Below are 25,116 nucleotides of genomic sequence, written 5' to 3'. Positions count from 1 at the left end.
TTTTTGGTTTCATTTTTTATTTTTATCCTATTGGGTTTTTTTTTTTTTTTCTTCCTTTTGGATTTTCCCCCTTTTATTACGTTACATACTGCTAGGACCTGGATAAGGCCCAGGAGGAAATACTGAAACACCAGGCTAGCATTAGTGAACTCAAGCGCAATTTTATGGAATCCACACCTGAACCACGCCCTAATGAATGGGAAAAACGACGTATCACACCTCTGTCCCTACAGACACAAGGGGTATGTGACTAGCTATTTGTTGGCTGTATGTCTCACTCCAGCTGTTCATAAAACTTAGGTTGTTAATCTGTTATGTTGATTCTTATGAGAAGTTAGAAAATATTCCCGTTTTTAAAATGTAACTGCTAACAATTTTTTAAATACTAAATATTTATTAACAGCGTGTAATACTTATTGACATAGTTCTTGGGTAAATTGTATGAGTTTCAAAACACTTTTCAACTACCTTCAAAATAATTTCACTATTTTACTCGAGTAAATTGGTAGTAATGAGCTGTTACATCAAGTGACTTAAAAACCAATGTATACTGTATTTAATAAGTTTTTAAATTATTGACGTCTGAAGTAAGAGTTTGTTTAATAATTAAAGAATTAGTAATTAAAGGGATGTAGTAATGTAGACCATATTTAGAATGGTTTAAGGTTATTACTGTGAGGATAAAGAGTTAAATTTAGCTTTGAAGACTGCTGAGCTCTGTTGAAAACTGGCAAAATGTTAATTATATAACTTACATTGAAACTTCTTAGTAATAAAATCCAGATTAATGTTTTAAAAATATTTTCACCCGTCTTTCCAAACTCATCCTTTTTCTTTCCATGGTTTATTTCTCTCCGCCACCAACATAAGCATTGCCCTTAAAATACATTCTTACAATGTTTCTTCATTTGCGTCTGCATCTGTTCTTTTCTGATGCTCCAAAGTCTCTCCTTTTGTCAACCAAGAACTTCATCAGCTCATCTGTTTTGCTTGAGGAAATTGTGATCATCCTATGTTTAATACACAGTTTTAAAAGTATGTTCAGGTGTTACCCAACAGTTTCTCTCCTTTTCCTTTCACCCCTCTCTTCTCCTTAAATTCATCATCTAGTCTGACTTTGAATGTTGCCAAATTGTAGGCATTTGAATTCGCTATTCTCATGCTTTTTTATTCACCCTTTTCTTAAAAAGCAAAGCTGTTATTTGCTTTAAATTTCTGTGTGACAGTGGAAGGGACAAATCTCTTTAAAGCAGACGAGCAAAAGAAAAACCGGTAAACCGCAAAGATTTTTGACAATATTAAGATTTAAAACACCATAGCGGCATCTTCTGAAGTTGTACTACTTTTACGTTCTTGTTTTCAGCTTTTCTGAAGATATTAATGTCCATATTCCAGAATCAATCCTAGAGTGTTGTGTGTTCTGGGGAAACTGACGATGTGCTGAGACTGGGTCCCCCTTTTATGTGCCGCTTCGTCTGGTTTGTTTCGCTGACCCACACCGCCATTTTATGTTTGTGTTGCTGTAGGTGTAACGTGTTTGTCTTATTTGTTGATTATGTCTATTGTTTAAAACAATAGAGCAAAGGAGACCATCTTTTCAAGGATATTTTATCCATGAAGGAGAAGCATCAGATGGTGGCAGCACGGACAGTTGAAGAAAAGACCCAGGAGGCAGACAAGGTGTTCACCTTGCATCCTTGGATCTACTCTTGCTTTTTCCCTCTTTTCCTTGATTTCTGTCCACAGCCATGAGATAGGTCTTTTCCCTTGTGTATCAACATGAATTTTTAAAAATAATTTTTGAGTGCTTGAAAAGGTAACTCCATGTAAGATAGAAACATGGGATTATTAGATGAGAATCACCATATTGCAGAAGGACTTGATTTGAAACTCCACAATTTGAAATGCAGACATCTCAACCGATTTAGGTGATAAGTGACCCCTAATTTCAATGCATGTGGCTGGCAGTTGGGAAACCATGATTTCATGAAAATGCACTGTTTGCAGAAGGCACACTGTGGTGGTGTTAAAATAACAAACTCTGTGTGACTTAGATTACTGTTTTACTACATTTGGAATCCTTTTGAATTTTTATTTTTAAGATTTAAAAAAAATTTTTTAATTGAAGGAAAATTGCTTTACAGAATTTTGTGGTTTTCTGTTATACATCAACAAGAATCAGCCATAGGTAGACCCATTTTTAATGGGGCAAAAGATTTTGGTGCAGACAAGCAGCCCCTCAGATCTCTCTGTGCTCCTGCGTATATGAAGTATCTGGCATTTCTAGAGAAGTTAGCTTTCTGTTGCTTTTCCATTCTTATTCCTCTGTTTCTGAGTTTGTTTAGCCAGCTGATCAACCTGCTGTTTGTTGGGACTAGAATGCCTAGAGTCTAGTGTGGGAGATAGCAGACATGCAAATTAGTGACCGGAAAATTTGGGGTACAAAGAAGTATTAGGGAGATGAAATACTTATTATATATTATAGGAGGATTGAGAAGGCAGGTGAAGAGATAACATTTGAGTTGAGGCCTTAATGATGAAAAAGAAGGTGGACATGTGAAGTTTCTTCCATGTGTAAGGAAGAGCAGATGCAACAGCCCCAAGACAGGAATTTCTTTAAAGGACTGAAAGACCAAATGACAAGGTCTTAGAAGAGTCATAGAGGTCAGACCCCAGATCTTGGCAGGATCTTTAAGAGCATAGTAACAATTTGGAATTGTTACAGGAGTGAGTGAGGGGAAGCCATTGGAGAGCTTGAAGCTGAGTAGTGATATAATCCCACGTGTCTGACCAAAATCCCTCTGGTACTGAATGAGGAATGGATTATAGGGGATGTGAATGAGAGCACAGATTGGAATAAGGAGAATGTGTTTCCCTCCCACCTCATCTGATTTTGTTAATCAGTAGAGAGTATTACTCATCAGAACGTACACTGGGGGTGGTGGAGGAGGCAGAATAAGCAGAAGATGAAGCTTTGCGCTAAAAGGATTTGAGGTCTAGGTGAGATGAAATATTTTTGGAACGCCACAGATGTGAAAGATAACATCATAAAGTTAAACCAAGTAGCATCTTTATATACTTGAAAGATTAGTTTGAAATCTAAAGCAAATCAGACTCTGTATCAAATGATTATTTTAATACCATAATGCTTTGAAATATTATATAGTTTTGAAAATGTATCCTCCTGAGAAGTGAGTCAGATGACATCATTTGATCAATTTAAAGTGATGTCCTTACAGTAGGAAACTTTGGGATTTTGGTAAAGATGTTTTAACATTATATTTTCTGGATGTCATCATTTAGGAGTGTACAATATAAACCGTGTACAGTGAAAACTATCCATTATTGTAGAAGTTAACATTAAAATGATGTCATGTGAAATTTACATCTGGAATTCACCCACTCTTAAACTCCTAAATGGTTTATCTGCAATTGAAGTTATTGCTTTTTTCTTATTCTTCTCCTCTGTAGCACATGATAGAAAATGTGCACTTATTTGACACATGTATGGGTTGTTGTAACTGCAATCATCCATTCACCCAATAAACATTTTTTGACCACTTACAATGTACTTCCTCTCCCACTCCTCAACACATCATTACTATTAGTTGAAAGTTAAGTAAGTCTACTGGAGTATTTTGACTTTTAACAGAGTATCTTTTAAATTGCTATCTTTCTTCCAACTTCATTTTGCTACTTAATTTTTCAGAGTTTCTTGATTTTCTTTAAATTGCAGTCCTTAATAAAATGCAAAATAAAAATTATACATATGTATACTTTCTCCAGATTTCCAAATGTCTATAAGGGGTTTTATAGATTAAAAAAAAATAATTGTTTCTTGTTTAGAAATCAATACATCAAACTTTCAAAATGACTTCAGTATATTATGAATGATTTTGAGAATAGGGCAGAAAATTTGAAATCAAATTACTTAGTCTTTAATAGGCAAATTGGGGCTTCCCTGGCAGCTCAGATGGTAAAGATGCCTACAATGCAGTTAGACCCAGGTTCAATCCCTGGGTCAGGAAGATCCCCTGGAGAAGGGAATGGCAGCCCACTCCAGTCTTCTTGCCTGAAGAATTCCATGGACAGAGGAGTCTGATGGGCTTCAGTCCATGGGGTTACAAAGAGTGGACATGACTGAGCGACAGGCATACATACATATAGGCTAATTATTATTATTAAATATTATTAATTTTTTGGTATAAATATATTCTCATATATTGTGAGAATTATGACATACTTGTATAGGGTTTCCCTGGTGGCCCAGACAGTAAAGAGCCTGTCTGCAGTGGAGGAGACCCAGGTTTGATCCCTGGGTCGGGAAGATGCCCTGGAGAAGGAAATGTAACCCACTCCAGTATTCTTGCCTGGAAAATCCCATGGATGGAGGAGCCTGGCAGGCTATACAGCCCATGGGGTTGCAAAGAGTCAGAAATGACTGAATGACTTCACTTTCTTTGAACTTGTATAAAATTTCTCTCAAGAGTCTAGTAGAGATTACACAGACTAGTTTTAAGGTACTTTTGGAGATATTTTATTGAATACTTAGATGCATGATACTTATTTAAATTCCCCAGTGATCTTTTACCTAGTAGGACACCATCTCCACCTATCTGACCCTAGGGATGATATAATTATGGAGACTGTTAATTCAGCTGAAATTGTCCAGAAGCTTTTTTCTCTCCTGACTATTGTAATTGCTTATGCACCTTGCTCTCCTCATCTCTGAAACAATTTAGCATGCTCTGCATCTCCTTGTAGCTACCACTCATCCCGGTTAGGGCACTGTCCCACGAAGCACCCCAGAGTGCCATTCATTTATTCATTCATTCGTCTCTGATCTCTGAGCTGTGGGGTTTGTTAGGACATATTATTGCACACATCTAACGTGAGAGGGAGCTACCTGATAATTCCTTACCATCGGTATTCTAGGTATAATATCTGAGATAGTCCCCAGCTTCCCTGTTGTACCCTCAGGCAGATTAGGGACCATCATTTAAGGGCTAGAAAGGCGAAGATTAAATTCACCTTAGTAGCTTTTCAGAGACAGATTTTTTTCACATTGCTTAGTGTTTACCCTCTGAGGTTTGTCTTCCTGTTTAGAATTTTTTCCTTTACCCATTTCTTACTGAAAGAAAAAGAGACACTGTTTCTTTATTCCACAGCATATCTAGCATATCTGAGGGAACTTCAGTGGGTTACTGTCACAGTGCTTGTGGTATGGACAAAGAGGTATACGGAAGGGAGAGATCATAGGAGCTGAAATAGTTCATGAAGGCCATACACAGAGCGTGGAGTGGACCTCAGAGTGACGACAGAATTGGCAAGGCCCAGAGTGCCTAGTTAAGAGCGTTGGAGGCAGGGGTTAGGGACATAAGGTCTAACACTGAAATAAGTGTAGCAAGTGGAGGGGCCCCGGAAGAGGCTGTTATATTCAGAAAGGCCCATGCCCAGAAGCTCCCTCAAGATTATATGAAGTAGCGTTTGATGGGCAGGTGGGTCAGTCATGCTCAGCTTGTGATAAAGTTTCAGTGAGAAACCAGAGAGTTTAGTGCATTTCTGGAGGTTAGCGCTATGAACAACCCTCAAACAGGGTGGAAAGCCAGCATTCAGGCAAATGGCCACAGATGCCTGCTGCAGCATCTTTAGAATCCTTGCCTTTCTTTCAATGTATGCTGCTCTGTGATTCTTTCTTGCCTAACCTTCCCTTTCTTTCAATAGGTCACCGCTGTCTGTTCTGACTCATTGCTAATTCTTTGCTCTTCCTTTTCTGACCTCTCCAGAGCCTAGAAGAGGAGATAACATCCATTTTGTTTAGTGAAAAGGGCTTTTCTGATAGCATGAAGGCCTCCTTCAGCTCAGCCACCACTTGGACAGCAGAGGGCACTGTTGTGAACTCTAATGCACCTTCTGAAAAGCTTTCCTCGCCCTTCTCACGGTTGCCTGAGGTGCATTTTGATTTGTTTCCCATTTTTTAAAAGTCACATTTAAGAGTGATTTTTATTTTTTGAGTATTAAGGAACCCTTTCCTCCAGTGCTTTCATTGGTGAAATTAACTCTTCCTGGGAGAAACATTCAAGAAATAATGAGTGAATTTGAACACGAGGAAAAGATACCGATTGGATGTTTCTCTTGCTTTCTATTCTCCCCTGTCCAGTCTGCCTAAATTGAGAGAATCATTTAAACCAGTCACAAAGGTACAGAGTCTGGGGTGTTATGTGGAGGGAAACCCTCAACCACGTAGAAGCTAAAGCATTTTTTGCAGAAGTTTTCAAAGCCAAAATGTCTTTTAAACATCTTCAGATGGCTTATTATTTTAAAAATTCTGCTCATAGGGAAAAAGTTGAAGTGCTTGCCATAGTCAGTTTTGATTTTGGGGGGAATGACCCCTAAGGGATTCCCTGAACTTGGGCAGAATCCATCTGGCCATTTGAGGTTCAGTAATAAAAGTAATAATAGTGAAATATCTCCTTTAGAAATGTTCTGATCACTGGATATCTTTATTTATAAAGAAGTTTGTAAGGAGTTACAGTTGAATGTTGCCTAAGTAGCACAGTCTATTTAGAGGTTTCCAGTTTAACATGCGAAACCTCAGCTTTTCTGTCAGTGACATGATTTACATGGTATTAATGTTGAGCTTTGAAAATGTTCCCTTACCATACATGTAAGAATAACAGTGCAGGTCAAAGATGGTCTGTGAGTATATGTTGATAGGTAACCTTTTAGGATCTATTGCTCATGGTTTTCCATGTTGCTGGAGCAGATAAACATGAGCTTGTGTTATTTACTGTAGGAAGCAGCTCCAGTCCAGTTAGTGTCTTGGCAGCTTCACAGTGTGGTTGTTTCTGCCCAGAGGGTTCAGAGGTGCAGTGCTCTTCATTCAGCACTGAGATACCTTCCTAAATAAGTAGGGCTACTGTCTCTAGCTGAATTTGTAAAGTCAGAGCACAAAGCATTAGTGCTACTGGAATGCCAAAAACTTGGCTAGGAATTATTTGTATCAGTATAAATTACCTTTTCAAAAAATAAGGAAAATTTTAATCTTTAAAAACAGATTGCTTTTAAAGAAAGTTTCTACCCTGAGTATCAATTCTGTAGTATAGCAAGTTATATTTCTAATGTATATGATCTTCAAGCATTTATTTGAACATTTAGGTGCTGTACTTAGCGAAAGTAAATTTACACCCCCAAAGTAGATATCTGTAGGGGGTCAGCAATGAGCATCTCAGATAATAAACTTGGTTCATTTCAATTTTCAAATGGAGGAGCTAAATTCTAAGCGAAAACACTTGGAGCCATCACTGACACCCACCCTAATGTTATAATATCCCTTTTTGCTAATCTATAACACAGTTTGGGATGCTAATAACCATTTCTGAAATGGCAACACTTTTGTGTTAATAACTATCTGAGACCAACTATAATTTTGCCAATTAAAACTGACTTTTAAATAAGCCAGCAAAATATAAAAATATCATCTTATTGATAATTCATTTAGGAATCATGTTCAGGCCATGCTGTGGTGTTTTTTTTTTTCCCTCAAGTCTGATTAAAATCAAGCTGTCAATAGATTTTAAAAGTCTTAACATATAAACTTTAAAATAATGAGTAAGCTTTGGTATAATTCCATTCCCCACCCCCACCCCTCCCCCACACCTTTTCAACAGGAAGGAGCTTATAGATCTAAGTATAATAAAAGCATTTCATTTCTTTGGGAGGATGCTGGCTATTTTTGTGTTTTTGTTTCCTTCCCTAAGCTTCTTGCATTTGTCTGGATTGTCCTTCACGTGACCTTGAACAAAAGGCTTTTAAAGCTGTTGATTCTTGCTGCTCTGCTTTGCAGTGTCAGATGTTTGTCTTGGTGGGTGTCGAGGTAAACCTTTATTGATTTTGTGTCCTCGGTTGCTTTTTGTTCCGCAGAGACGTGCTCCTGAGTCCGAAGGGCCTTGCGCCGGAGCCACTGATGCTGTTAAGGTTCTCCCCTTTACCATGTTAACACCATTGCTCGACGTTTCCAATCCTGCTCACGTTTCCCCCCCGCTTCCCTTTCAGTCCGCCATCATCATCATCATCTTTGCTTTTCTCCATGACATGAAACCTGCCATCGGTTAATTTGGGTTGCCGTCGTTTTTGATTTATTCATCTATTTTTGTTTCCCCTCATCCATTTTTGTTTCTGTGCAGAGTTCACTTGAGACTCTGAATGTAGTGGAGGAGAAGAAGCAGGCAGAGGTTGGGAAAGACGAAAGAGTAATCCCCGAAGAAATGAACGGTAAAGAGCTGTCCCCTGGGCGTGGTCCTGGGGAGATGCGGAAGGTGGAGCCAGGGACGCAGAAAGACTCCACCTCCCTGTCTTCTGAGAGCAGCAGCAGCAGCAGCGAGAGCGAGGAGGAGGAGGACGTGGGGGAGTACCGGCCCCACCACCGGGTGACTGAGGGCACCATCAGGGAGGAGCAGGAGGAGGACGAAGAGGAGGTGGAGGAGGCACCCGGCCAAGCAGCCAAGGTAGTAGACAGGGAGGACCCAGTGCCAGCAGCCAGCCCAGTCACACACGCAGGGGCCAGTGTCGGCCCAGTAGAAACAGTGCCCCAGGAAAAGGTAGTGGCCCCCCAGATCCCTGCTGAGAAGAGTGTAAACGAAGGCGCTGTTAAGCAAGACACCGGCGAAGAAACAGAGGAGGAGCCGCAGAAGGTTAACGGAGAGGTGGCTCATGTTGACACTGATGTTTTGCCACAGATTATTTGTTGTTCAGAGGTAAATGGGAGCTCAACTCTAGAGCTGTTTCTCAGGTGGAGAGCACCTGCCTCTCCTCCTCCTGTCCTCCCCGTTCTCCTTCAGCTTTTCCGACAAGATTCTGAATTTGATCTCTTCAGGGAGGAAGGGGGATGGCCCTGCTCTGTCGATTTTTCTGCCCTCTGGGGTCACAGTTTCTGGCATCTTTACTGCAACTGGATCTCCTGATTGATAGAGTAAACTTTCCGACAGCAGCCACTTCGTTTTTTTTTTTTTTTCCCTTCTCATTTCATACTGAAATTTTTCTTTGCACGTTTTCAGATTTTTTTCAAGGCTTATCTTTAAGTTGCACTGCCTCCTCATACTAAATGCCTGAATTCTGTTCATTAGGAAATTGTGTGTGTATTGTTGAAAAATGATCAGTGTGAGTGTTGCTGGTGTCACGACTGGGTTTGACCTTCTGGCTCATTCTCTCTTCAATATAAGATTTTCAGGAATGGCAGCAGGCTCCTATTACCGTGGTGCTCAGAATTCAGCATCTAGCAATGATGAAAACGTTATTTCTTGAATACCACTGGCATTTCAGGTTTTAGATTCCAGGGATTGTACGGTCTGGTCAAGGGACTTAGCTTTCCTTCTGGGCAGTGAAAAGCTAAGCAGAGGATACCCTTTGCTTTGCATTCTGTCCTTTAGTCAATTCTGGATTATTTGCAAGTTTGGTTATATGTTTTGTGACTTGTCTCGATCAAGCATGAGGCTTTCCCTTTTTTCTCTTCAAGAAACAGAACTTTCCACACTCCTCTGAGATAAAGTCTTGGCCATTTAGATGCAGGGTTCCTGATTTGGGAGTTAAAGTTATGCTGAGGAAAGATTTACTTCTATGTGAATGTTCCTCGATTCTAAAGTTAAATGCCGAAAGTAGGGGGTTTTCCATGTTTGCTCTCATTCATGGGGTGGAAAATTTTGAACTGACTTTGTCTTGAAATAATTAACTGGATTTATGTTACTTTTAAATTTCTGATTTCACTTCAGCAGATGACATTTTGAAAGTCTTTGAATGCTTTGAACTATTGCTTTCTGCAGAGATTTCCTCTTTAAATTATTACACTTGGGAATTTTCTCTCAAGGAAAGCACTCTAGTGTTTTGGTAGCAGTATAGTCTGTATTAAGCATACATGCTCGGCAGACTCCAGTGTTAACAGCCTGTGACCCTCTGTTTGGATGTTTTAAATAGTTCAGAGCATTAATGCATCAGTGGTGGAGTAACTCTAGAGATGTATCACATTTTAACTTATGTAATACAGAAGAAACACTGTAAGATTTAGATGAGTATAACTGAAAACAATGCTGCTTGAAGATATTCTTTCTGAAAGTGAAATCTCTGTATCAGCAGGGCAGCAAGGGCTTTTTGGGGACAGAGTGCTGCTTAGTCTACCGACCGGGTGTGCCAATTAAAGACCATGAGCCTTCACACAGACCATGTGGTTCTTTAAACTGTAATAAAAACAGAGGCAGGTCACTTCTCATCATTAATTCTGTTTTGTTTTCTTTTCAATTTGATCACTACTTGCTTAAAGCTAAAGTTTCTATATCACTGTACGCCAGGCTTGACACGTAAGTAATTTGGGACCGTCGTAATTGGAAACCTACCACAATTTCAGGAGCCATTATGCTAGCTTATTCTTCATATATATATCTATACACATATATATGATTTTGAAGGAAAGTGTTTTTCTTTTGTGTCATTCTTATTATTTCCTTTTGCTCTTTTCATTTGTGTATGAGTGTGTGTTTGGATATATTTCAGTTATTTTTGAAGGCTCCATTAAGCACATTTATTTTATTACCTCTAGAATTTATGTTTCCCTTCCTTTTCACTTCAGCCACCAGTGGTAAAAACAGAGATGGTAACAATTTCTGATGCCTCACAAAGGACAGAAATCTCCACCAAGGAAGTCCCTATTGTCCAAACGGAGACCAAAACCATCACATATGAGTCTCCACAGGTACAAAAGCTCTAGACTTGGACAGTTTGAGTTCTTTTTTACTTTGTTTCTGTTTTCATTCTGTCTGCTCCTAGTTTACATTTCTGACTTTGACATAGCTTTTTATATTTTCATTTTGTAACTGTACTTTAGCCACATACCATGCTGCAATTGAATTGCTGACCCAGTAATTATGGGGTAAGAGTATATGTGATTTTTTTAGGACAGGCTGTACCAGTGTTGCTCTTATTATTCTTATAAACCATTTCTGGCTTGATATATCCAGGAATGTTTATGTATACTTGGGGAATACATCATCTTACAAAGTTGATTGGATCTGATGTAATTTGTGGATTCATAGAATTAGGCTTTTATCCCTGCCACCCTCCCACCCCTGACTTCATGAAGACAGAGCCAATCAACTCACTTTTGTTTGCGTATTCACGTACACATCTGTGCTTCTCCTCACAGTTGATTATTTTCTGAAAACATATGTCGCCATTCTTACATAAATATGATACTGTGCGTCTAAATATCACATTTGTGTGTTTGATTTTTGGTATTCACACATTGATTCTGTAACGATTTGAAGTAAGAATTAAGATATTTAACCTTAAGAGTAACGAAAAGGGGGAAATAGTCATCATTTGAAAGTGGAACCATTTAGAAACCCAGACAACTCTTTTCTCAACTGAGAAATTTAGTGTTCTAGAAGGTACCATCCTAGAGGATTGCAGATTATTGTCCTCTCAAAATATTTTTTTCCAAGCTGTAATGCATTTATGTGTGAAACAGTCTTTAAAAATTTTTTTTTAAGATATGCTCTCTGTAAATGTGCATAGATTCCCCTATAAGCACAACTAGGTTTCTTACGAATGGGTGTGGTGGGAGAGCCTGTATTCATGTGTTTCTATTGTGGTAAGTGCCCTTGTAAAGAAATACAGGAACATGACCTAACCTCGAAAGATTTCCTCCTAACTTATAGTAAGAAAGACTCTGAACCTTCCAGTTATTTCCTGTGTCAGTTTCAGGAAACTGGAGACAAATATGTTTGGTGGTCTTAGCATAAACTTGTAGGCCATTAATGTGCTTCATTATTTCCCCTAGTAAACTCTAGAATTTTCTAGTATCAAAGCAAAGAAGTTAAACCATATATAGACATATGTATATGTCCATATATGTATCTGTATCTGTGTATCTATGTATATGTATCTATATACATATATATATAAGATTTATGTATGAGCGATATATGCACACACACACATAGAGTGCATGCGCAGGTGTGCATGTGTGCCATATGCATTGTAGCTGTGTATATGCACAAACTATTACAGGAACAGTGTCATTTAAAAAAGAAATCTAAAGATAAGCAATTAACCAAATCACTTAAGCTTAGTCTATGCTAGGCAGGCTCTGTTGCTTAGTAATATGAGAAAACATTTATTTTTACCCACCTGTGCTTAAAAACAACAAAGCCAGTACTTCTGGTCACTGTGGAAACTTCTCTGCTTGGTTCTCTGGTTTCTTCTTCTAGATTCTGCAAATGGCCCTCAGTCAGATTTTCTCATGACTCCCCTGTCGTTCTCAGTCCCATCTTCTACTTCCATTCTTTTTTCTCTCTGCTCATGCATGTGCATTTAATCCTTCCCTTTACTCTTTAAATGCTAGCCAATCTATGATCAGTAAATCACCATTACAAACATGCAGGGGATTGGCAGCTAGCATTTTCTGCCAACTGCATAAATCTTAAAAGATGAGTGTTTGACGGGGAGGGGTCTTCTCTGAAAACAGAACGGAAGTTAAGCATTACTTTGTATTTTCCCCCTAAATCTCCAAAGATTGATGGCGGGGCTGGTGGTGACTCAGGCACGTTACTGACCGCACAGACCATCACATCTGAGTCCGTGTCGACAACAACAACCACACACATCACCAAGGTAAAGCAATCCAGAGAATGTACATTGCCAACAAAATCTTTTCTGAATTGTTTCTTTGTTCCTATTCACTCTTCAAATTTTTACACACAGTGCTCTGGAATAAACATGCATAGATTTAAAGTATGCAAGAAATTGGGCTCCACTGACATTTGTATTTAAACCAAATTGCAAATTTGTAAAGTACATGGGGTAAAAATATGTTCAAAATAGCTATACCTGAGAGAGCTATAAGAGCAGAAGAAACTTAATAAAATATAAGCATAGGTTTGGTAAGTACCAGTTAGCTCTCCTGACTGAAGCAAATGAGTGGAGACCGCCATTGGAAATTTTCACCAACTTATTCAAATAATGTAAGTTTCCCCCGTTGATTTAAGGTTCTAGTATGTGGATTTGGGGCATTTTTTCCAGATCATTCTCTTAAGCGTTTAACGTGTGATGACCAGTGATTCTTAAAATGTGGTCTCTGCACTGGCAGCAACGGTCTCATCCAGGGGCTTGCTAGCAGTGTGAATACTGTGGCCCCGGTCCAGATCTTCTAAACCCCAGGAGTGTTTAGGAAGCCCTCCAAGTGATTCCAGTGTATGCTGTGGTCACCACATTTCTAACCAAGCATTATTTTCCAGTAATGCCTGCTGCTTCTACTAGAGACTGAAGGTCCCAAATGTATCCCTTTTGCCCTCCTCACTCAATATTTCAACAACAAAAAAAACTTTGTAAATTAAAAAAGTCCCCCAAATGCATGATGGTATTGGTGTTCATTTTAAAGTGTATCTAGCTGTTAAAACCTAATGATCTCTGTGGTCAGCCCTGTGTCTTATACTTAGGTGTACTCACCCGTGACTGTGTAAATTTATCAGTGTTGTAGAGGTTGGGTCTGTGCTTTCTCAGGACTGTGCTATTTACTGATGGTTTAGAGTGTCGGAGCATATGATCTCTCAGCCTCTATCATGCCTGAGGCTCTGTCACCTTGCTCCAAGCCAGTGACTCTGTTCGGCAGTTTACCCAGAAGCTCCTGCTCCCGGGTCCCCTCCAGCCTTTGTTCAGCCACGTTCTGTGTTCATGTCACAACCACATGCGGAATCAAATCAAACATTGGATGGAAGTCTTTCTATCACCCTCACCCATCTTACATATCTTAAAGCAAATCCAAGTTCTCTTTCTGTTATTGCACTAAACTAAATGAACAAAATTGCTATGGATTTGTATGAATCCAGTAGAACAATCAGAGCTATAACATCAAGCAATTTTCCAAACCTAACTAAACCAGATGTCTAAATGATTAGGAGTCCCTGTAAAGTCTACATAAAGCAAACAACTATTTCTTCCCTGCTTGCTTCTTTTCAAAATAATGGCCAATGGGAAATGAAGAAACTCAGGAAACTGTACTGAAATGTTCCAGTGGAACTGTTTGGATTAAATGACATCTATTGCATCCTGATCTCACCTGAATTATGCTGAGAGAGTTTTTAAGGTTGCTTTCAAATTGGATGATAGAATTCTACATTGAGCGTATAAATAAAGACATTTCTGGAGCATCAGTGTTCCCCACTCAGTGTCAATTGCCTAATGATTATCAGAAGGTCTAGGTGTGCTCCATTTTGTGTAAACATGTTTTAGTGATTGCTAACCCCCTCCCTTTTCCTTTATGACCTCTAGACTGTAAAAGGTGGAATATCTGAAACAAGAATTGAGAAACGCATCGTGATCACAGGAGATGCAGATATTGATCATGACCAGGTAAAGATCACAGTATCTGCTTCTTTGACCATGCTTATTTTCTGAGTTTCTGTTATGTCACATTCCTGTGTCACATCCCTTCTCCCAGTACCTCCTGGATGAATCCACCTCCTAAGCTTGGCATAAGGACACCTCACAGCCTAGACACAGCCTGTCCTTTCAGCCTTCCTAACACTGAATTGCATAAAACATGGGTTGCTTTTTCATTTCCCACTAGCTTTACACACACCTTTGCGTCTAAATATTAAAAAATTTTGGCAACCTTCAGGCATTCATGTGCGCCTGATTTAACGGTAAGTCACCAGTTATAAGAAAATAAATGGCATTTTCATGACCTTGGCTTCAAAAAATAAGGAAAGCTGCTAAGTTTGACTTATGCCTGTCTTTAGGAACTTATCAAACACTTTAAATAGCATTAGAAAAGTTGGGCTGTTTACCTCTAGGTGTTTTCCTCTAGTCATTACCATTATTGAGGGGTAGGAGAAGGTAGTATAAGGTCTCTTACAAAGTAAAAATTTACATGTACTCAGAAAAGACTTTTTAAAAGAATCATAGTGCTTCCGTTCTATTGTTGAGCAGAATGCATGCTTTTAAAAAGCAGGCAGTCAATGGAACCACTGTGACTTGGAGAGTTGTTTTAATTTTAGACTGCAGTGCCAAGTGGTTTTGAGAATTTTTTGTCTTATTATATTCTGAGTGATTTTTATCTCAACTTTAGAGGAGACCAAGCTTTTTTCCTTTTACAATAATTTGAGGAAAAGGAAATGTTCAATTGGCCATCTCAGTTGAGAAGTAGGAACAAATGATAGTTAACCCAGCTTTGAACACTATTGGACTTGGGAAAGAGCATTTTAGAGAACAAAATGTCTCGTTTAAGAAGGGCTCACTGTATGTGGCAAAAGAGGAGTAGGTTTTCTTCTATGCCTAGAAAGAAAATTATTCTTTTTTTAAAAACTACTGTATACATAATTTTACTTACATATTTCCTAATGTATTTTTTAAAATTCCATGAGAGTTCTTAGAGGCCCTGACTCTTATTTTGACTTAGTAGTGGGGATTCCTCGTATATGACCGTATATGTCTCTTCATTACTGGGAATTGAATTACCTGTGTGGAGACCAAGCCTCTGGTTTCCTATATAGAGGACTAATTCTGCTTCTCTTCACTAGGATAGTGTTGAATTGCTCTGACCTTAAGTTTGAATAAACCCTGTGCTTAGTCTGTTTCCCCCTGGGACTCCTACTCAGCCTTTGCTGAATGTGTGCTGGGCAGGAGCCTACATTCTTTGGCATGATGGAAGGTGGGAATCCGTGCCTTCTCTCAGCTTTTGTTTCTTCTGTGCTCTCTCTCCACTGAACTAGGCCTTTCAGGCTTTAAAATGCCACTTTTTCTCGTGATAGATTACTCTCAGGTTTTATTTTATGTGTGTTTCTTTGTCCTGTTTTAACTTGAAAACTAAAATCTAGATGATACTGCTTCTGAACAGCAGATATTAAAAACACAGCATGAAATGTCAGTTCCAAAATAACACACATTCCTAACTCTTCCGTTAAAAAAGAGTCCTGATGATGCATCACAGCTTTAGATGTTGCTCTGAGGACACACACCTTGTGTGTATGATGTTCGGTTTTAGCCCATTTTAAAACAGAGGAGGGAGGGGGAAGGATAAATTAGGTCGGGATTAACACACACACATTACTTTATATAAACAGATAAACAACAAGGATCTGCTGTATAGCACAGGGAACTATATTGTGTCTTGTAATAAGCAATCTGAAAAATAAGAATCTGAAAAAGAATGGATATATATATCACTTTCTGTACATCTGAAACTAACACTAATAAGAATCTGAAAAAGAATGGATATATATATCACTTTCTGTACATCTGAAACTAACACAACATTGTAAACCAGCTATATACTCCAGTTTAAAAAAAAAAAAAAAACCCTGAAAATGAGGTCAGATATCCAAATGAAGAGAAATTTAGCCTTTTCATAACTTTTGATGAAAAAGTTAAAAGTTTTAAACTTTTTTGAGTAAATGTAATTGTGGCTTCTGCTGTGCTTGTTATCCAAAGCTCATGGTGTATTTGCTTTCCCCTTAAAGCCTGTGAATGAGACTGAGAAGCTATTTAAAAGTAAAGGAGGAAAATCACTTCCCTGGCAAAAACTGAGGTTGATCATGCAGTGACTTTCATGTCATTGGCACCTTTTTCAGTTCCTTGCCCACATTAGAAGAATTTTAATAGTGGAAGGAAATCCTTCATCTGAGCAAGATAGGAAAAAAAGGAATCTTTTTTTGTGTTGGCAAATGAAAGAGGCATGCTTCTATAGAAACTCGCTTTGCAAGTTCTACACCTGATGGCTCTCAGCTCTGAACCAGGGAGAGAGAAACAAGATGGCAGAGTTTCCTTTCTAATAAAATAACTTCTCAAATTGGCAATGTGATGTGATAGCTTTCTCAGTCTTGATTGTTGCTATAATACACTAACATTTTACAGTACTTTATTATATGTACTGATGTTATGGAAGGAAAGGAACTAAAGGAAGACTGATTTCAAATGCATTTGAAGATGATAATAGCAGTTTTCCATTTTCCATTCTTTTAGGCTAATTAAAGTGTGTTTCGTGTATTCCACTTTCTCTTGGGTATCATGTATATTTCCTCTTTAACAAGTGCACTGGTTTAATGTAGGCAGATCTTTGTGAAAGAAAGTGAAAGTGTTGGTTGCTCAGTTGCATCCGATTCTTTGCAATCCCATGGACTGAGGCCCTCCAGGCTTCTCTGTCCATGGAATTCTCCTGGCAAGAATACTGGAGTGGGTTGCCATTTCCTTCTCCAGGGGATCTTCCCGAACCAGGGATCAAACTTGGGTTTCCTGCATTGCAGACAGATTCTTTATCATCTGAGCCACCAGGGAAGCCCAGACAGACCTTTGTAATGAACATAAATTCAAAGTGTCTGAGAAGTTGGTTGTAGCCACGTTGGCCCCCATCAGAGTTGGCCTTTCTCAGATGGGATTCCACACCAGCCGGGAGTAGATCAGGTGTTCATTGTTGAGTCTCTCCCTTCCCTCTGCACAGGCACACAGACTTAGAGGCCCCCTGCTGTACTGGGTATCCTTCCCCATTCACATGGCAGTCGGCACACGGCAGCACTTTCTGTCCTGCTCTGAGACCAGGTCCCCACTTCACTCTCACCCTCCCAGCTGCCTGCTCTCCCCATGTGACAAGCAGCTGTGCTGCGGCTCAAATGGAAGCCTGATCCCCTTAGTTCTCTCTTGTCCCAACACAGGTGAGTTGCCAGAATTTGTTCCCCAGTATGAACTGAAGCACCTTCAAGTGCCTTCCAAGCTGAGTAAAAATTTGCAGAGTGAAAAACAATCTTTTGTTAGCTTTATCTTTCTTTGTGGACAGAGGCTCAGGGTTTTGTTCTGTAACCTTCCAGCTGACAGAAACAGTGTTGCAAACAAGAAATGCAGTTGTCCTTGAAGGCAGGTGACAGAGTCACAAGAAAATTCTGCTGCTTTTTTCAAAGGCCTGTTTTCCTGATGAGATACAACTCTCTCTCTCCTAGTAGGACTTCTTTTTTTGTTTTCCAGTTCTGTGCTAGAAGAGTACTGTTCTGTGTGGGTTTTCTTTTACTTTCTCCCTAAGACCTCTTTAAACACCTTTCCCTCTGAAAAATAGGATCTTTCCACTTTGTATATAATGTATATATACAGTTTACTTTCTGATCAAGCACAGAGAAACCTTGTCTGCGTTCTCATAGCCAGGTCTAGGAAAGAGCCCATGAACCAATGGAATGGCAGCTCAGGTCCTTCTCCGGCCCTGCAGCCCCCCAGGAGGATGGCCCTGAGAGAGCCGATTAATCTTTGCACCTTCGCTGTTTGCATGTAAAAGAGGGAGCCATATTTTCTTATCTAAAGATTAGTCTCTCTCTTTAGCTTTTAACTGATTGTTGTCATTGTTGCTTGCAGTGTTAATCGTTCTGTGTCCTGGAAGTTGATAGATATTTTTCCCACAACGTTCCTCAAGCAATTACTGAGAGCCTAAGAGGGAAAAGATGAGCTGAGCCTGGTCCTGTGCTGGGGGGCGTGTTGGGGGTGGGTGGGTGGGTGGGTGGGTAAGGCAACTAGATAACTACAAGTATCACTAGAGTGTGGAGGGCAGACAGCATGCCGGAGGCTTTACCTCATTCCTTCAGTCCATACAGCAGGCCTTAACGTGATCTTTACAATCTCAGCGTCAGTGTCAGGTAATGGATGAAAATTCTGAGGTCAGAGAAGATCTGTTTTCTCCATGTCTCATGCTGTCAATGCCAGGCTGGGTGGAATTCAGGGCCTGAGTGTTTCTCCTCCATGAATTGTTATCTGGAAATGGATGGGAGAAATGGGAAATCTGGGGAAATGAGATGGACTCTCTAAAATGAACAAGGAGGCCATTGCAGATCTTCTTGCTTCCTCAGATAAAGCAGTGAAAGCATCGCTTTTTGCTGGAGGCTGGAACGCAGGTGATGGGTATGCTCGTGCATTGCTACCCCGAAAAAGAACCTCTTTCTCTGCTCACCACGCTCTCTCCTGACCCTGCAGGCGCTGGCCCAGGCCATCAGGGAAGCCAGGGAGCAGCACCCCGACATGTCGGTCACGAGGGTGGTGGTGCACAAAGAAACCGAGTTGGAGGAGGGGGAAGAGTAAGGTAAGAGCCTGTCGCCTGTGCTGTGTCCCTGCTGAGTAATGCCGAAGGCCTGTTTGCATCACGGTGCCTGTCTCCTACAGTCTGTCCACTCCTTCAGTCTTAATCGTCCCCAAGTTCACCTGCTCAGGTGACCTGCATTCAGTTAATTATAAACTCTGGGGATCAATGGGCATCATGTGGTGTTGATAACCGCCATGTGTCGAGAGCTGCTGATAGTCAACATTTATATGTTTCTGTCCTATTTTGTAAAGCACATTAGTATAAGTTATCTGAATGTTCACAGTGACCCTCTGAGAAAGACACTATTGCCATTGTTTAGATGAGGGACTTTTATTGTAGGGGCCCAAGGGCAAGATGAGTTAAGTCTTTTAAATGTGGACATTAAGAATAATTGTGTATCAGAGAAGGAACCATAAAGTGAAGGCTTGCTTTGACTATAGAAATATGTACAATTTGAGCCAAACCAGCAAAAACAAAAGTAAAGGGTAAGTGATACAGTTCAGTATGCTTGGCAGAGAAAGGAACATATTGTCATTTATGTGTCATCAAAAAATGTCAACACTTAGGGGAAAAGGCCTTCCCTTGTGGCTCAGCTGGTAACGAATCTGCCTGCAATGTGGGAGACCCGGGTTGGATCCCTGGGTTGGGAAGATCCCCTGGAGAAGGGAACGGCTATCCACTCCAGTGTTCTGGCCTGGAGAATTCCATGGATTGTATAATCTATGGGGTCAGAGAGAGTTGGACACAACTGAGTGACTTTCACTTCACTCACTTAAGTAAAAAAAAAAAGAGCAGAGGATTAAGCAAGTAAACCATGTAGAAACATAAGCAAAAAGTGTTTAGTCTCATTATTTCCTAAATCAGTACAAATGAAAAATTCACTTCTAAATGTGGCAAAGTTTATATTAGCGAGAGTTAGGGAGGTTGTGGGAGGGAAACTATACTTACGCTGGTGTATAAATTAGTAATATCTCCTGGAGGGCAATTTGACAAAACCTTATATTAAACCTGCTTACCACTTGAACTACTGTGAGGAGTTTCTTAAATAATCAGGGATGTATACAAATACTTATCTTCAGGACTATCACATTTTTATATATGCTAGCAAGAAATTTGAAGCCATCTAAATGGCCAGCAGTAGGGCGTGGTTATACATTGTGCTGCTTCCATGTGATGACAAAAATGCATATTGCCATTAAAAGCAGTGTTAAAGAATTCTTAAAAAAGGGGTAAGTGTTCCTAATTGTGTATGTATTAGGATTTTGAAAAACAGGTTTTATTATACAGCACATATAACTGAGATTGAATTTTTGTTTTTAAAGTGATCCATACACTGATCAATTGAGAGAGAGGTCCCCACAGGAAGGGCGTGTCACAGACCACGTCTTCCTCATCGTGGCAAGGCCAAATGTTCTCCCATCGCGGGAAGTGAGGGGTCCTACCAGAACACAGCCTCCCTTCTGACTTACTCATTTTTGCCAATGTGGTAGATAGATATGAAACGATGTACAACTTACGACATATAGTGACGTGTAACTTAATGCCATATAACTTTCTTGGTTTTACTGCTTCTGAATAGATTCTGAATACTAATCTTCCATCAATTTTATGTGTTGCAAGAATCTTCAGGTTTGTGGTTTATCTTTTATTATTAATAGAGGTCAATATGTTAATATACTGAATGTAGCATTTAATATATTAATGTAATTGAGCCATCACACTTTCCTTTATGGCGTATGCTTTTTGCATACCCTGAGGTGTTAAAGATATTTTCAATTCAGAAATTTCAATGTTGCCTTTCATGAATCAGTCCTTAATCTATCTGAAATTTTTTCTGTGTGATTAGAAAACTGATTTGTTTGTAGCCAATGGTCCAGCCCTCTACTGAACAGCCGACCCTTGCCCCCATGTAGTCTGCAGGTCAGAGAGCAGGTTTTTTACAAGCGTGGGTGTGTTTCTGAGCACACTCATTTCCATCAGTCTGTGCCTACCCCTACTCCAGTGCCATATAGCTTTAAAATTAGAATTTATATCTGGTAGGATAACACCCCCCCAGTTCTTTTTCTTCAAGAATATCTTGGCTGTTCTGGATTATTCTTGGTACCTTGTATTCACTTGTGCAGTGAATACACTGCACACACACACACACACACACAGCCTTTGAAGTATGCCTGTCTCAGAGGTCATCTTTTATAAGCATCCTCGTTAAACAGATTTAGGCGGTTAAAGTATAAATTCACATGTAAGGTGGGTAAGCTAGACAAATTTAGGAAGATTCATTCAGTCATTGAAAAGATATTTAACAAGTGCCAAAAGGTGCTAGGGTAGCTTAGGCAGTGAGAGTTCGGATTGTCCATTGTTAGACAAGAGTCATGGTCCCCTTCCTTCGGAAGGGTCCACTCCAGGAGGGGAGGCATCAATATTAACAAATAAACAAAGTGTAATTGCATATCTCACAGATGCTCTGAAGGAAATAATATGAGGGAACAAAGTAGAGGGTTTGAACTGTTACCAGATTAGGCAATTACTTGGGAAGCTCAGCTTTGAGTTGAAATCTGAAGGACAAATGAGAGCTACCTCAGTGTGTCTCAAAGTCATTTTAGCACCTCCATTCCCAACTGGCCACACCACTTGTTCCTGAACAATTTCCTTTGCTGATGACTGTCGGGGCTGGGAAGAATGTGTTTCCACTGCTTCAGCTACCCTCTGGCTGCCCTGCCAGAATCCCACAGAGGCAGCAGGTCAGTGGGGACAAAGAGCAAGACCAAGACAGTGTTTCAACATCAGAGAAGAAGAAAGTATTGTTTGTGATGTATTGGCCCCGTCTCCCTTTTCAGGTGTGAAAAGCTCTCCTCCTGATTTAACCTGACCTCTTCCTTTGGAGTAGTCTGACCTCTTGATCAAGCATTGAAAATGGGCTGTGGAGGATGGAAAGATGGTCAAAGAACAACATGCAGACAGAACTCCCAGTCTGCCTCCCCTAGCCGGACATTTGAGGCTGAGGAGCTAAATGCAGCTCCATGAACAAGAAAATACTTCAGAGGAGCACTTCCCTAAATCTTTGCATTGTTTTTATGTCCTCTTAAGGACTACTCTCCCTTACCATCTTATCCTAACTGCGTACTTATGAGGTTTCGGATAGATACACAGTGTTACTGACCTTGTCTCCACTAGAATGATGTCCGAAAATGGTCCTAATGAGGAGGGAGAAGAACCCAGGCTTGGTGGGGTGATCTGTGTGGACTCAGAAAGAATGAGCCCCAGGAGGGGGAGCTCCCAATCCTGCTTCAGCTGGCACCATCAGCTCTGTGAACTCAGACTTCAAATGAGCCTCTGAGACTCCTTGAGTAATCATTGATGTAGGATGAAAAAGTGAATGACACCTCCTTTTTGCTGACAGCAGTGGATAGCCAAAGGATGAAATGATGGAGCTGTCTCTCATCTATTCACTCATTTTGTTCTCTCTGTTGTTGTTCATTATTCACATATGCTGGAAGGCTCGTTAGTGTTAACTGCTGTTTTACCATGGAGATTTCAAATCAAACAAGGTCTGCACTCACAGCAGAATAGTCTCAAGTTTTCTGATAGGTTCTGCACTGGATTTGGTGGGAACAGAGACAAGATCTCAGAATCAGGATGGGGCATCAGAGATGGCTTCTCTTGAATGTCACGGTGAATCAGAATTGGCCCAATGAAGAAAGGAGTGGAAGGGGGCCATCCACGAGCCAGCATGATCTGATTTTGTGAACCCAGCACTCCAGGAATTGTGCAAAATGCTGTGCAGCTGCCTTGCAGGGCACTTGTAGGAGAGTCATGGGAGATGAGCGGGGCAGAGAGGCAGAGGCCTGATCATAAATAGTCGTAGTAGCCAATCAGAAGAGGCTGAAGTTTATCCTGAAAAGCTATGGGGTATTCCTTTGTATTTGAGAAACAGTAAGGAGATAAAGTTTGTGACTTGTTGACTGCATGAGGATATGGAAGTTAGTGAGTTGGGAGGATGCAGGAGCTGGGGAGAATCCCAGATAATGCCCAGGTTTCTGTCTTGGGCAAATGCGTGGTTGGTGGTACCTGTAATTTTAGTCATAGAACACATGAGTTTTATTTTTCATTTGTCATGTGCAATATGGCCGGTTCTCTCCATGTAGTTGTCTTAAAGCAAAAGCGTATGTTCTTGTTGTCATTGTCGGGTACTGTAGGAGAGGCCAACTGTCATGGAAATTATAGTGGAAGCTTGGATGTGAATGTATAAGGCTCCGATTTACATGTACACACATAGGATATGCTTAATTGGAAATTTACCAGATAGTCTGAGTGTCAAGAGAAAGTGTAACAGCAGCTTTGCAGGGCTCAAATCCAATCATAGTTGTGTGATGTGGACAGCTTATTTTATTTCACTGTGTCTCAGTTCTGCCATCTGTAAACTGGGGGAGACAATAGAAGTTACAGATGTAGAATTTGTTAATAAGACACATTGTAAGAACTTTTTGTAATGCAGAAGGCCAGCCATGAATCCTTTTGTTCTTAAAAAGTCAAATAACAATTTAGAATTTTCAACCCCAGAAATGCTGAGTTTGAGATGCATGTGGAATATCTCCATGGAGAGGTCCAGGAAGTAGCCAAGAGCTTTCAGAGAGAGACAGACCACTGCAGGCTTCAAAACAGGAAGTGGACACATCTGAATGTGTCGTCCACTGATGAAGCCTTTGGTTTGAGTGTCGCTACCCAGGACCAGGTCAGAGAGTTGGGGCCTGGGGACCAGAGGAGCTCTAGGAGGAGGAATCAGATGGCAAGAAGATAGGAACAGGGAGGAAAGGGTGCCACAAAAGCTGCAAGAGAAGCTAACTCCAAGAAGGAGAGCGTAACCAAGCATTAAATATGGCAAAGAAACCAGGCACATACATGTTCCTTTGGAATTGGTGGTCCAGAGTCAGCCTGAGGGCTTTGTCAGCGCTACTTCAGTCACGTAGTGGAGAGGGAGCCGATAACAGGTTGAGGAAACAGGATTTACACAGAGTGATTTCAGGAAGTGGGAAAGCTCAGTAATTGGGCCTTTTGCTTTTCCATCCACCTTGCCTGCCTTCATCTGAGAAGCCAGAGAGTGTCGGTCTGACAGAGCCACCAAAGCTAGTGCGGTGCTCACTAAAAACCTGGCACATGCCTCATTCCTTTGAGCCTGTCCGATGGCCCCTGAGTTCCAGGCCCCGACCGACCCACAATAAATAACTCTGAGTTAGCGGTGTTGCTCTCTGGGCTGGCATGCATCCATGAACACCAGTTTCTAAGCAAGATGATATTGTGTTCCAACCAGCATTTCAGAGTCAGGGTGATGTTCACGGTTTCAAAATGAACTTGAAAATCCAAACAGGAAATTAGCATCAAGTGTCTAACTACCTGGACAGGAGAGAGTGACAGTGCTGGCTGAACAGAGCTCCAACGGATCACAAGCTACTCACCTACATGTGAGTGTCTCTCTGTCCTTGAAAGAGAAGCACCAGCCTATTAGCTTCCAGATGACTCTTCTCAGTTCAAGAGCCAGGGATGTTTCAGGCATATCAGTTTCCATTGTATTTATTGCGTTCTTATTTTATTCTGTTTACCTAGTTGTACTAGTCTTACACCCCCAAATTAGCGTTTTATTACAGCTTAGTTTTCAATGCAAGTTAAACCTAAAATGGAGACTTCTACATAGAAATGAAAAGTCAGTTTGGATTTAGTGTGTTTCAGGCACTGCCAGTTTTCACTGTGGAACGCTGTAGAATGTTCCATTTAACATTTGTGAATCCGGCAGGTGCTACCAATGAGTTACTTGCAGTATATTTGAACTTCCCCACAGAGGGGCAGTGGGTGCCTCTGCCACTGTGCATACATTAGCACCTGGGAGTCTTGATTCCCCAGGGTTTGCTCTAGGACAGAATCATCATTGACTGTTGTTTTTCCAAATGAAGCTCTGTGTTTTTTCTGGTAATAAAAAAGGAGAGGCAATCATAATTTTTTGAAAGGGGAAGATGGTAGAAAATGTA

General features: G+C 40.4%; 1 protein-coding gene across 50 annotated transcripts in view; it reads left to right on the top strand.

The window, feature by feature from the left end:
• EPB41L2 (erythrocyte membrane protein band 4.1 like 2) overlaps positions 1–25,116 on the top strand; it is a 210,971-nt gene that overhangs the window by 173,235 nt on the left and 12,620 nt on the right. For 20 of the 50 annotated variants that reach the window (XM_086316498.1, XM_086316485.1, XM_086316495.1 and 17 more), the window contains 8 exons: positions 96–242; positions 1,579–1,680; positions 7,924–7,977; positions 8,187–8,756; positions 10,619–10,741; positions 12,562–12,660; positions 14,317–14,397; positions 18,991–19,096. In XM_086316498.1, coding sequence (XP_086172624.1) covers positions 96–242; positions 1,579–1,680; positions 7,924–7,977; positions 8,187–8,756; positions 10,619–10,741; positions 12,562–12,660; positions 14,317–14,397; positions 18,991–19,095 — 1,281 coding nt within the window. In that variant the 3' untranslated portion in view covers position 19,096. Of the gene's footprint in view, positions 1–95; positions 243–1,578; positions 1,681–5,786; positions 5,952–7,923; positions 7,978–8,186; positions 8,757–10,618; positions 10,742–12,561; positions 12,661–14,316; positions 14,398–18,990; positions 19,097–25,116 lie in introns of all 50 variants that reach the window. The other 30 variants (XM_086316508.1, XM_086316502.1, XM_086316507.1 and 27 more) reach the window with 9 other exon arrangements.

The sequence above is a fragment of the Bos grunniens genome, chromosome 9 (assembly GCF_055505025.1).
Source record: "Bos grunniens cultivar Pamir isolate PY7600 chromosome 9, Bosgru_T2T1.0, whole genome shotgun sequence".
NCBI classification, from domain to species: domain Eukaryota; kingdom Metazoa; phylum Chordata; class Mammalia; order Artiodactyla; family Bovidae; genus Bos; species Bos grunniens.
This window is presented reverse-complemented; position numbering and strand designations above follow the sequence as displayed.